The following is a 12,291-nucleotide window of genomic DNA, read 5'->3' as shown; positions in this document are numbered from 1 at the left end:
GGGAGTCATCGAGGGTTGGAAGGCGCCCATTGAGAACAGGCCTCTTTACTGACCACAAGGTGGGACATGAGATAGGGCTTTGGCAGTGGCCCCACCTGTGTTAGCTCAAGAAGTCCTGTTTGAAAGGGGAAATCAGGTCAGGGAGGCTTGCATGACATTTCCTAGCCTGAAGATCAGGCATGCGTACCCTTCAACTTTGAAGTCCCCGGGGTGGTGGAACCCGTGGCCCTTATCAGAGTGGGTGTTGTGTAGTCTGGGTGCTATCTTAATGTGTTTGTGGAGTGGCCCGAATTTAGGGGCTATCTCTGCAGCTTGGGCTCCCAGCCAGAGGGAGCCCCGTACCTTCTATAAAAGCTGTGGGAGTGGGCCCTGGCTACAGCAGCGGCTGGACCCAGATCCAAGATGAGGTGTCTCGTGGTGCTACTTGCTGTCTTCGCTCTCTCCCAGGGCGCTGAGATCACCAGGTGAGTGTCAGGCCCCATGGGGAGGGAATGGGCATCGCATGCATCTGCTCTGAGTGGGTCTCCCTCGTCTTCCAGCCATCGGCTCCCCTCGGGAGACCTCGAGGAAATGCTGCAGGTTCCTGGGATAATCGTTATCAGTCAGTTTTGCCTTTTATGTTGGGGCCTTTTCCTCTAAAGCGTTCCCCTATTCTTCAGGGTGTGGTGAACAAGAACAGGGGGTCAGATGGGCTGTGTGGGAATTAAGCACACAGCTTCTGGAGTCAAACTGCCTCATCCTCAGCTTCATCATGAACGTAAGGTAAACTTGTAAATTTAGGATGACAGAAGTATCCACCTCATAGGGTTGTCCTGAGGGGTAAGTTGGTGCTGTTTAGTCGCTAAGTCATGTCTGACTTTTTGTGATCCCATGGACTGCAGCCCACCAGGCTCCTCTGTCCATGGGATTCTCCAGGCAAAAATTGGAGTGGGTTGCCATTCAGTTCTCCAGGGGATCTTCTCTACCCAGGAATCAAACTCGAGTCTCCTGCATTGGCAGGCGGATTCTTTACCCAATGCGCCAGGGAAGCCCTCATAAGGGGTACATGAGTTAGTATTTATAAAAGGCTCTGAAGAGTGCCTGGCACATTTTAAGAGTTATGTGTGCATCTGTTAAAGTTCTCTGTTGTGCCACATCCTTTGTGGGTGAAGTTTCCAGGTTTTCTCCCAAAATTATAAGTGGTATTTATTAAGTGCTTGCTACTAGATGCCAGACACTTAACTAGGGCTTTACCTATACTCTCACTAAGCCTCAGGGATTAGGTAGATAATATTTTTTGCATTTCACAGGTGAGGAAACTGCTGTTCAGGAAGGGTCCTTGAGCTGTCCAAGGCCTTGTGGTTAGGTACGAAGGAGACAGACTTGGTTCTAGGTGGACGGGCACTTTTTTTTTTTTTTTTGCTACACCGTGCAGCATCTGAGCTCTTAGTGCCCTAGCCAGGGATTGAACCTGTGCCCCCTTCAGCGGAAGCATGGGTTCTTAACCACTGCACCACCAGGGAAGTCCCCTGGACTGGCACTCTTGCCATGACACCACACTACCTCTGGTTCCCAGGTTCTAACTCTGTCAAGGCTCGAGCCCAGGGAAATCTGAATCCATCCCTGGGAAGCAGGGTCCCTAAAAAGGGGTCTGGTGCCTTTCACCAGTGGGGGCTGCAGGTGGCGGTCTTAAAAGTGAAGTTCTTTCAAGTGCCAGGCACCTGGCCGGCTCAGCATGGCATCTGGAGGCAGAAGTGAGGTGGAGGTTTCTGTGGTGGCTGGAGCTGCAAACGTTCAGGGCTGTATTCCTGGTTCTTAGCATGGGGCAGTAGACTGCCTTCAAGCCTTGCTTGCCTTGAGGGTGGCTTTGTGGGTCCTGTGCCGAGACAGATCAGCAGAGTCGCAGCTACTACTGTGAGAGTCACCAGGCACTCAGCCTGTGGATCTTGAGCTGACTGGGAACCAGAGTTGGAACAAGCAGAAAGACATGGGGACATGGGAAAGGACAGCTGTGGGCTTGCTCCCAGGAGCTCAACCCAACCTCCTTCCTTTCGGGCTGAAGTCCTTTTCTGTCATCAGAGACAAAGGCTGAGAAACGTCTGGAGAACCTTTCATTTCTATCAATAGATCAGGTCCCAGCCAAAGTCACACATGAGGGCTGGGGGCGGGAGGCACCAGAGGAGAGACCGTCATTAATATACGAGGCATTCCATATGGGATCCTTTTGAGACGTGAACAACGTGAGAAAACCCATTTTCTTTATGAGTGTTAAACCTGCTTCCCTTTTATTACTCTCAAAGCTCTTTCACACCTGTAGGCTCCAGTTGTCCTTAAAACAGCCCCAAGGAGAAGGACCACGTGACTCAGAGCTGGGTGACATTGGGAACGATCATGCTCTAGTCTTCCACTCTGCAGGAGAGGAAACTAAGAGCTGGAGAGGTTAAGTCACTCAGTTCATCCACAGCAGTGCCCGAGAGTGGCTGGAAAGGAAGAGATAATCCATTTTGCACAAGAGTTGAAGCTCAGAGGGCCTTGACCAGCCACCAGCTGCCGGAGACCAAGTCTCCAAGCAGCTTCTGCTGTTTTCCTTCTTGATTCTCTTCTGCTGATCTGCCTCCATCATCTATCATCTAAACTCTAATCATATTCACTGGGGACCATGCTCTGTGCAGAAACAGTCTGAAAAAATTCCACCCATGTTAGGCTGCCCAGAAAGCAGAGAACAGGGGTTGGCCAAGGGTGGGAGCATAGTCATAGCTTTTTCCAGAGTGTGGGGGACACCATTTTCTTCCCCACACAGTATGCTCCTGGAGGGTAGAGACAACCTTTTTCATGTGTCCCTGGTACCGCATATGGTGCCTGGCACATAGTAGGTCCACAGCAAGAATTGGAGACTGAATGAGAATATGCCGAGTGTCTTTCAAACAGCGGAGCTGTTTGTGTGTGTGTTAGTTGCTCAGTCGTGTCTGACTCTTTGCAGCCCCATGGACTGTAGCCTGTCAGGCTCCTCTGTCCAAAGAATTCTCTAGGCAAGAATACTGAAGTGAGTTGCCATTTCCTTCTCCAGAGGATCTTCCTGACTAGGGATCAAATCTGGGTCTCCTGTATTGTAGGCAGATTCTTTACTGTTTGAGCCACCATGGAAGTCCAGGCTCCAGGGAAGCCCATTAGTGGCTTATAAAATACATCGATTGAGTCTCCACCACCATTAAAAAAGAGAAAGGAGTTGTAAATATCAGATTGCATTGCAGTTGGTAAAGGCCAGCATGGGCTAATGTAGAACGCAATTTTTACTTTAGGTAATGATACAAAAATGGAGAAGTACCTTATGGGGCCCAGAGCCTCTGGGCTCCTCTGAGGCTAGGTGGCCCTGGGGAGATGCCCACTTCATCACTAATTCTTCCCCTCTCCTCAGGATCCCTCTGTACAAAGGCAAGTCTCTGAGGAAGGCGCTGAAGGAGCATGGGCTTCTGGAGGACTTCCTGCAGAAACAGCAGTATGGCATCAGCAGCAAGTACTCCGGCTTCGGGGAGGTGGCCAGCGTGCCCCTGACCAACTACCTGGATGTGAGTGGTTCTGCCAGCTTTCCAGTAATGATCCCCACACAGCGTGATGGACACCCCGCCCCCCTTTCCCTCTTTCAGGAACCAGAGAGCCCTGTGGGGGTGTGTGAGGCTGTCTCCCACCCCTCAGTAACTCTCAGGAAGCAGCAGGCCCTGCAAAACTGGTCCTCCCACCTTCGAGGGTCTGAGCCCGGATGACCTGCCCGCAGACAGCATCCCTTGGGGACACATGGTCTGCGCCCAGATCCAGCCTCACACCTGACTTTCCAGGTCCAAGGAACCCACATCTTAGGTTTCCGGGGCAGGGAGGGGGCAGCTGGTGTCAGTTGCCTGGGACATGACAGGAGTGCCCCCTATGCCCTCTTCTTTTCTGGAGCCTGTCTCTCTCATCTGTCACTCAGTAAACAACCCACCCTTTTTCTCTTAGGTGCCCTTGTTTCCTTATCTAGGTCATCCCCACCCCGACCTGAGCCCCAGTTTTGACACACAGAGAGAGCCAGAAGGAGGTGTGACTGAGGCACCTTGGGTCTGGGGTCTGTACCTGGCCGGTGTCCCACCTCTGTGTCCCTGTCCCTGGCAGGTGGCCCAGGCTCCCTACCAGGCAGGGCTTACCTTTTGCTCTAGTGTGATTCCAGCAGGGGTTACAGGATTTGTGGCAGAAATCACGGAGCCTACAGAACCGAACAGGCACCAGGCTGGGCATCAATGCTCCCCAATCCTTCACGTGGTGCTCCCAGCCTGACCCGGTGCTGTCTGTCCTCAGAGTCAGTACTTTGGGAAGATCTACCTCGGGACCCCGCCCCAGGAGTTCACCGTGCTGTTTGACACTGGCTCCTCTGACTTCTGGGTACCCTCTATCTACTGCAAGAGCAATGCCTGCAGTGAGTGACACCCCTGGCCCCGCCCAGCCCTCCGCTCTGCCAGTCGTGGTTAGGGTGGCCAGGCTTGGGGTGGGATGTGTCTGTGTGTTGTGGGGAGAGCTGGCTTGGACATTCCCAGACTCCGGGTTGTGTCCTACCTCCTTGCTCAACCCTCCCACTGGCCGAAGACTGGGTAGATGTGCAAATCACAGATCTGATGTATAAAGCACCAGTTAGAAACGGGGGAATTTTGTTTTATATTTTTGGCTCTGTTAGGAGTCAAGGCAGACACCTTACCCTCCTGGGTGCTCAGTTTTTCTTTCTATAAAATAGGGCCACAGCATGCCAGTCGGTTCTAAGAGAATAAAATGAGAGGTACTGAGAAAACATTAAATATATGTAAGTAACTTATTTCTCCAACCATCTTGGGAGATCAGTGCTCTTTTTATCCTTATTCACCAGGTGAAGAAACCAAGGTTGAGAGAAGCAAAGAGCCTTGTTGGAAATTACAAAGCTGGTATAAGCTAGTCTCTGGAAACCATAGAGAGGGCTTTCCTTTTTTCTTTCTGTTTGGACATTATGAAGGTAGCACTGGGGGTCAGAGAGGTGGATTGAGCAGCAAAGAATAATTTTCTTGACTGAGCTTTGTGGGATCCAGACAGAACTGGCTGCTTATTTTCAATAGAGAGAATGGTTAGTATCGAGACCATATTCTTACGAGAGCTGGTAAGGATTTAGCCCCTGTTAGTACTGTCAAGCGGAGAAGGCAATGGCACCCCACTCCAGTACTCTTGCCTGGAAAGTCCCATGGAGGGAGGGGCCTGGTAGGCTGCAGTCCATGGGGTCACTAGAGTCGGACACGACTGAGCGACTTCACTTTCACTTTCATGCATTGGAGAAGGAAATGGCAACCCACTCCAGTGTTCTTGCCTGGAGAATCCCAGGGATGGCGGAGCCTGGTGGGCTGCCATCTATGGGGTCGCACAGAGTCAGACATGACTGAAGCGACTTAGCAGCAGCTTAGCAGCAGCACTGTCAAGTGGAGAGAAGATGCTCTGGGTCCCACTAACCCTCAGCCTGTGTTCCAGAAAACCACCAGCGCTTCGACCCGAGAAAGTCGTCCACCTTCCAGAACCTGGGCAAGCCCCTGTCTATCCACTACGGGACAGGCAGCATGCAGGGCATCCTGGGCTATGACACCGTCACTGTGAGTGGAGCCTGGGGCCAGCCGGTCCTCCCCTTTCCTTCCCTACCAGCCACCGCCCCACCCAGACAGCCTGGCTCTGGGCTGTGCCACAGCTGGTGCCAAGGGGCTCTTTGTGTCCTGTCCCTGTGGGTGGCCCCCCCGGGAGAGCATTCTGAGAGGGGTTTTAGCCAGCAGCAGCTGCAGGGTGTCCCTCCCTCCCTTCCCCTTTTCCTTCCCTTGTCAGCTCCCACCCGAGAGGCTTCTCTGGGTCCAGTTTCCATCTTCCCAACCCCTTTTTCACTTAACCTTGGCATAGTCACTGTGATCTCATCTTAAATTTAGTTCTTTCAACAACCCTTTGCAGAGAAGGCAATGGCACCCCACTCCAGTACTCTTGCCTGGAAAATCCCATGGATGGAGGAGCCTCGTAGGCTGCAGTCCATGGGGTCGCTAAGAGTCGGACACGACTGAGCGACTTCACTTTTACTTTTCACTTTCCTGCATTGGAGAAGGAAATGGCAACCCACTCCAGTGTTCTTGCCTGGAGAATCCCAGGGACGGGGGAGCCTGGTGGGCTGCCGTCTATGGGGTCGCACAGAGTCGGACATGACTGAAGTGACTTAGCAGCAGCAACAACCCTTTGAGGAAGCTAGTCTCACCCCCATTGTTCAGACGAGGGACCTGAGGATCAGATGAGCTGATAATTTGCTTGAAGTCACACAGCAGGTGATGGTGGGTGCTGTCAGACCCATGTCTCTGCCTCTCTGGATTTGACTTCACTTTATAAGTCATAGAGCAGCGCCTCCTTTCAAGTCAGAAAGCATCTGTGTCCTCTGGACAAGGGCTCCCTTTTCTCTCGGCCCTCTTTGCCTCCTGAAGTACTTGATTCAATGGCCGGCACATAGTAAGTGCCCAATACACGTTAGCATCTTTCCTTCCATCCTCACCCACCATCTAAAATTAAAATCAAGCAGTATCCCTGGGTGCTCATCAGCTTGCTCTTCCTTGAGTTCTTCCTGGGGTCTGGCTGGAGTCTTTTTTGCTGTGAGCCCGAAGGCTCAGAGAAGTACTTGTCCAAGGTCACACAGCTCATGGCAAAGCAAGGATGTGCAGCAAGGTCTTTCAGATGCACACTGCGGGCATGTTCTTTCTACCTATCCTGCTGCGCCCACAGCGCTTCCCTGGGAGGCGCCCCGGGTGCAGCCAGTGGAAGGGCTGCGGACAGGCAGAGATCCCTTGGAGCAGCCCTTGTTTCATCCCCTTCTTTCAGCTCACCCTCAATTTCTGCACCATGAGCACTGCTCTCTGTACCCCCGCCTGTGCCCTCTCTTCTGCTGTCAATCAGCCCCCTGCCTCGTCAGACCCATTCCCTCAAAACCACAGCACAGAGCTGAAAAGGGAAACGTTTCTCTTAAGCGCCCATAACTACACTGCCCATAGAGGGGAGGGCGGGCTGACGAAGACGGGCTTGACCCGAGCCCTCTCTGGGCCCTCTGGCCGCAGGGCCCCCTGGTGGAGGTCACTCTGTCTCTCTTGCAGGTCTCCAACATTGTGGACATCCAGCAGACAGTAGGCCTGAGCACCCAGGAGCCCGGGGACGTCTTCACCTATGCCGAGTTCGACGGGATCCTGGGGATGGCCTACCCCTCGCTCGCCTCAGAGTACTCGATACCCGTGTTTGACAACATGATGAACAGGCACCTGGTGGCCCAAGACCTGTTCTCGGTTTACATGGACAGGTAGGAGCTGCACCCAGCCTGGGCCAACCTTCCATGGCCTGGCAGGGACCATTGACTGAGGAGGGGCTACCCCTCGGGAACACTGCAATTCAAGGACACCAGCATCTAAGCACACCTCTCCTTGTTTCCAGGCACATCTAACCCTCTGTCTAAAGGCCCCAACATGGTTGTGGATGCAGCCAGAGTCCACTGGGGCAGAGTTTGACCTTCATTTCTGGCATTTAAAAAAACAAGCTTGACTCTATCTCTGCATAGGGGATTTTAACCTCTTTTTTCCTTCCAAAGTGATAGGCCTCAGTAATCATTTACTCATGTCATTGAGATTCTCAGACGCTTATAGCAAGCTCTGAGGGAGTTCAGGGTTCTCCTTTCAGTACGCAGAAGATATTAGAGAAAAGCCTGGAGCAGCTGGGAGAAGAGCTGGGAGAGCTCATCTGAAGCCTCTGGGGTGGAGGTGGGAGTTGGGGGTGGGAGAAGAGCAGGGAGGGGTCTGAATCGCCTCTGCCCTGTGTGGGGCTGGGATACCTCTTCTCAGAGCCATGGTGTCAGGGCCCGCTAACATGCCTCTCCCTGGTTTCAGGAATGGCCAGGAGAGCATGCTCACGCTGGGGGCCATCGACCCGTCCTACTACACAGGGTCCCTGCACTGGGTGCCCGTGACAGTGCAGCAGTACTGGCAGTTCACCGTGGACAGGTGGGCGAGGGGCAGCCGCGGCCCTGCTGGAGGCCGGTCCAGTGTGGGGCCGCGGGGATCCAGGGCGCAGCGCAGTAGCTCGTCCCATCCGAGTCTCAATCAGACGCTCCAAGGCCAAGGGTCCTTGATAGTGAGATTGCTGACCATTCATTTATACTTTATTAATAAGATTGTGCTGTGCTGTGCTTAGTCGCTCAGTCATGTCCCAACTCTTTGTGACCCCATGGACTGTAGCCTGTCAGGCTCCTCTGTCCATGGAATTCTCCAGGCAAGAATACTGGAGTGGGTTGCATGCCCTGCTCCAGGGGATCTTCCCAACCCAGGGATCGAACCCAGGTTTCCCGCATTGCAGGTGGATTCTTTACCATCTGAGCCACCAGGGAAACCCAAGAATACTGGAGTGTGTAGTCTATCCCTTCTCCAGAGGATCTTCCAGACTGAGGAATCAAACTGGAGTCTCCTGCATTTCAGGTGGATTCTTTACCAGCAGAGCTACCAGGGAAGCCTTATCTGGGGCTTCCCAGGTGGCGCTAGTGATAAACAATCCACCTGCCTCTGCAGGAGACATGAGATGTGGGTTCTATCTCTGGGTCAGAAAGATCTCTTGGAGAGGAAATGACAACTCACTCCAGTACTCTTGCCTGAGAATTCCATAGCCAGAGGAGCATGGTGGGCTGCAGTCCACAGGGTTGTAAAGAGTCAGACACAACTGAAGCAGCTTAACATGGGCACTGTGCTTTTCCAGCACTACTATCTGCCAGGCATTGTGCTGGGCGAGAATGTGACTGCTTCATTTGCTCCTCACTGAAATCCTGTAGAGCGGTGCCATGATTATCTTCATTTTGCAATTTACTAACATCGAGTTTGAACCTCATGACCATCCCCTGGGGAAGTCAAGGAAGTCAAGGGGCGCTAATGGACCCATTTTGCAGATGAGAAGCCTGAGTGCAGGAAGGTTGGGGAACCTGCAGCAAGGACGTGGCAGGAGAAAACTGGAAACCAGATCTTTGGGCAAAGCATGCGGTGCTCCTCCTACCTTCTCTCTTAGTGCATGTAACTTTGTTGTTTCATTGACTCTTCTGTCCCAGAGAAGGTCAGGTGGCCTCCATTTAGCCACTGCTGAGTTGGGAGAAAGTGATTTGGGTTTTTTTCCTCTGAGTTCAGGAAGTTATGGTGGCTCCAGGAAGGGACCCAAAGAAAAGGACCTGGGATGGCTAGGCTTCCTTTCTGCCAAGGTTCCTGGCAGGGGAGGCTAGAAGGGGTCCAAGGAGGGAGGGCTGGATGCTGGACCCCTGCAAGGCCACCCCGTCTCCCCTCTGCAGTGTCACCATCAGCGGTGTGGTTGTGGCCTGTGAGGGTGGCTGTCAGGCCATCCTGGACACGGGCACCTCCAAGCTGGTCGGGCCCAGCAGCGACATCCTCAACATCCAGCAGGCCATTGGAGCCACACAGAACCAGTACGGTGAGGTGAGCCCAGACCCTTATCCCCACCTCCCCAGAACCTCTGGAGAGGGAACCCCCTTTGCACATGGAAGCAGTGACAAAGGGAAATGATGAGGGGCCTGCTCTCCTGCAGCAGGGGCGGGGGTGGGCTTCACGATGACCTGGCTCTTCTAGCTTTGGCTACTTGGCATTGGGGCTCCTATGTCTCACACAGTGACAGCAGTCTGACCTTCTGTCCCCAGAGAGGGTCACACATCCCTGACTCTCTGAGCTTTGCTATGCCCTCCACCCATGAGTCTCCCTGCTTTCTCCCTGTCAGCTAAGTGCTCCCAGTGTCCTTGGGAGCTCTGGCTGGGCTTGGAGGGAAACATCGAGCCCAACCCCGCCTTGTCTCCAGCTGGTGTCTGTCCCTGGGCTGGATGACAGGTGGTCCCCATCAGTGCGACTCCCTTGAGATCCAAGAACTTCCCTGGGATCCTCTGAATAGCAGATCCTCCTCTCTGTTCAGCTCCAGTGCAGAGCAAGGGGTCCTGCCTGGAACTTCCTCTGGCAGTCAGATCACACTTCCTCTAACTTCCTCTGGCAGTCAGATCGCACCCATGGCCCTCCTAAGAGGACTTCCCTCCCTCTGTTCTTTAGTTTGACATCGACTGCGACAACCTGAGCTACATGCCCACTGTGGTCTTTGAGATCAATGGCAAAATGTACCCACTGACCCCCTCCGCCTATACCAGCCAGGTATGCATCTCCAGAGAGGAGCCTGGCTTCACCCAGCTCTCCTCCTCCCTCTTGGCAACTCGGCAGGTTGGTGATAAGTGGCGAGGTCTAGATGGACAGAACAGGTTGTACATTTAGACCACCCGGCCCTTCGGAATAGGATGAGGCTGTCCTGGGGGCAACCTCATCCTGGGAGAAGTAGGGCAAACCAGAAGGACAGATCACAGGGCCCAAGGGAGGGTGGGGGCCACTTGTAGGAATCTCCATCCACTGTGCTGGCTTCTAAGCCCTGGGGCCTTGGGCTTTGATTAGGATTTTTCTTAGTAGCCTAGGCTTTGTGGGCACCCAAACTTTGTCCCTACTGCCCTGCTGGCTTCAGCTTTAACCTAATCCTCAGCACCCCAAACAGTCAAGGCCTGGGGTCCCCAGACCTGCTCTGGGCGGGGTTGGTCATCAGGACCGTAGGTGCTGAAAGCAGGAGGGTGGGGGGTTGGGGAGGACAAGTGAGGAGGGAGGGGACCCACTAGATGATCTTGGATTCAGTCACTTTATTTCTGAATATCAATTTCTTCATTTGTTGAGCAGACAAATCTGATACTTGTTTGCTTAACCTCCAAAGGTGATTTCAAGGGTGAAAGGAGATAATAGATGAGAGGGTTATTGAGGGGGTGGGGTAGGGAAAGACAGCAACTGGGGTTGGAACCAACTTCATGTCCCCCTTCCCTTTCCCAGGACCAGGGCTTCTGTACCAGTGGCTTCCAGAGTGAAAATCATTCCCAGAAATGGATCCTGGGGGATGTTTTCATCCGAGAGTATTACAGCGTCTTTGACAGGGCCAACAACCTCGTGGGGCTGGCCAAAGCCATCTGATCACATCGCTGACCAAGAACCTCACTGTCCCCACACACCTGCACACACACACGCACACATGTACATGAGCACATGTGCACACACACAGATGAGGTTTCCAGACAGATGATTCTCAATAAACGTTGTCTTTCTGCAAAGTCTGGCTTCCTTTGGGGCTGAACCCCTGCACCGCTCTGGGGGTGGGATGTGACAGTCACGTGGTGTGTCCAGCAGAGCCTGGGCCACATGCCTAGAGGGTTGGGGAGTTGATAGGTGGAGACCTTCACAAGGAAATTGCCCATTTCAAAATCAGGTCAGGATTTTAAAAACAAGGTCCATCTTGTCTTCCTGTTTCCTCATTCTACATATTTTTAGGGAAAGAGTGCAGTAAGGAAGACCTTTCTAGGCTGAGACTGTACTTGGGGAACAAGGACTTGAGGTGGAATTGAGTAGAGAATGTTCACCCAGGGAGAGAATAGCTCTAGGTCTATGGACTGTTAAGAGAAGGGCTTGACCGCCATTTGGAGAAGACAGTTAGTGGGACAGGCAGAGGGTATCTGGGAAGGTCTGAGGGTCCTGGGGTTGCCATGGGGAAGAACTGCAGCCCAGAGTCCCATCCTCTGTCTTAGAGGCTTCAAACCTGGCTCGCCAGTGCCTGAAAAGTGGCTACATTGCAGGGGCAGACCCATGTCCACCAGCTTACGGAGGTGGACGTATCTAAGCTCAGCAAGGACTGCAGATGTCAGTGAATAGACCACCCAGGCTCACAGGCCCCTGCAGCTCCTCCTGAGCAGGGGAGAGGCCACTGAGGAAATACAAATATCAGGGGGTCAGAACAAGGGCATCTAGGCATTTGTCAGAGGTTTTTCTCCGTCATGCTACTTTGAGGTGCTGTGATGGGCAAGCCAACCAACCTCCTGGGGAAGTCCCAGGGCTGGGCTCCTTGGCCAAACCTGCACATGTTTATTCCCTCCACCTTCCCTCCCTTCTCTCTGCATCCCTTCTAGTCTTTTCTCCAAAGGGGACAGTGCAATTGATCAGGCTTTATTTTTCTAAATCTCAGCCAGTCTTGTCCCCAGTATAGCTATTGTGCTTTAAGTCACACCTTTATAATAGCTGAACTCTCAGAGGGGGACTGGGGCCTCGTTACTACCTAGTCCCTGCCCGCAGTGTATGCTGACCACACGTGCCCTGCAAAGACCTGAGGAGCAGGTGTCACGTAGCACATCTCTGAGAGCCTGAAGTTACAGGTTTGGCTGTG

The 12,291-nt window shown here is 53.1% G+C and overlaps 1 protein-coding gene across 1 annotated transcript; it reads left to right on the top strand.

The window, feature by feature from the left end:
- Positions 1-291: 291 nt before the first annotated feature.
- Positions 292-11,178, top strand: LOC133244130 (chymosin). Its single transcript, XM_061410867.1, has 9 exons — positions 292-464; positions 3,395-3,545; positions 4,306-4,423; positions 5,491-5,609; positions 7,128-7,327; positions 7,908-8,021; positions 9,344-9,488; positions 10,104-10,202; positions 10,914-11,178. The coding sequence occupies exons 1-9, from the start codon at positions 403-405 to the stop codon at positions 11,049-11,051; spliced, it is 1,146 nt and encodes a 381-aa protein (XP_061266851.1). The 5' UTR covers positions 292-402; the 3' UTR covers positions 11,052-11,178.
- Positions 11,179-12,291: the final 1,113 nt, after the last annotated feature.

This window comes from Bos javanicus, chromosome 3 (assembly GCF_032452875.1).
Source record: "Bos javanicus breed banteng chromosome 3, ARS-OSU_banteng_1.0, whole genome shotgun sequence".
NCBI classification, from domain to species: domain Eukaryota; kingdom Metazoa; phylum Chordata; class Mammalia; order Artiodactyla; family Bovidae; genus Bos; species Bos javanicus.
Note: the sequence above shows the minus strand (reverse complement) of the source record. Positions and strands in the feature narration are given on the sequence as shown.

Coding starts and splice junctions, on each gene's coding strand:
- LOC133244130 (XM_061410867.1), top strand. CDS start 403: ATGAGGTGTCTCGTGGTGCTACTTGCTGTCTTCGCTCTCTCCCAGGGC. Junction 5,610..7,127: donor TGGGCTATGACACCGTCACT/GTGAGTGGAGCC, acceptor TCTCTCTTGCAG/GTCTCCAACATTGTGGACAT. Junction 8,022..9,343: donor TGGCAGTTCACCGTGGACAG/GTGGGCGAGGGG, acceptor TCCCCTCTGCAG/TGTCACCATCAGCGGTGTGG.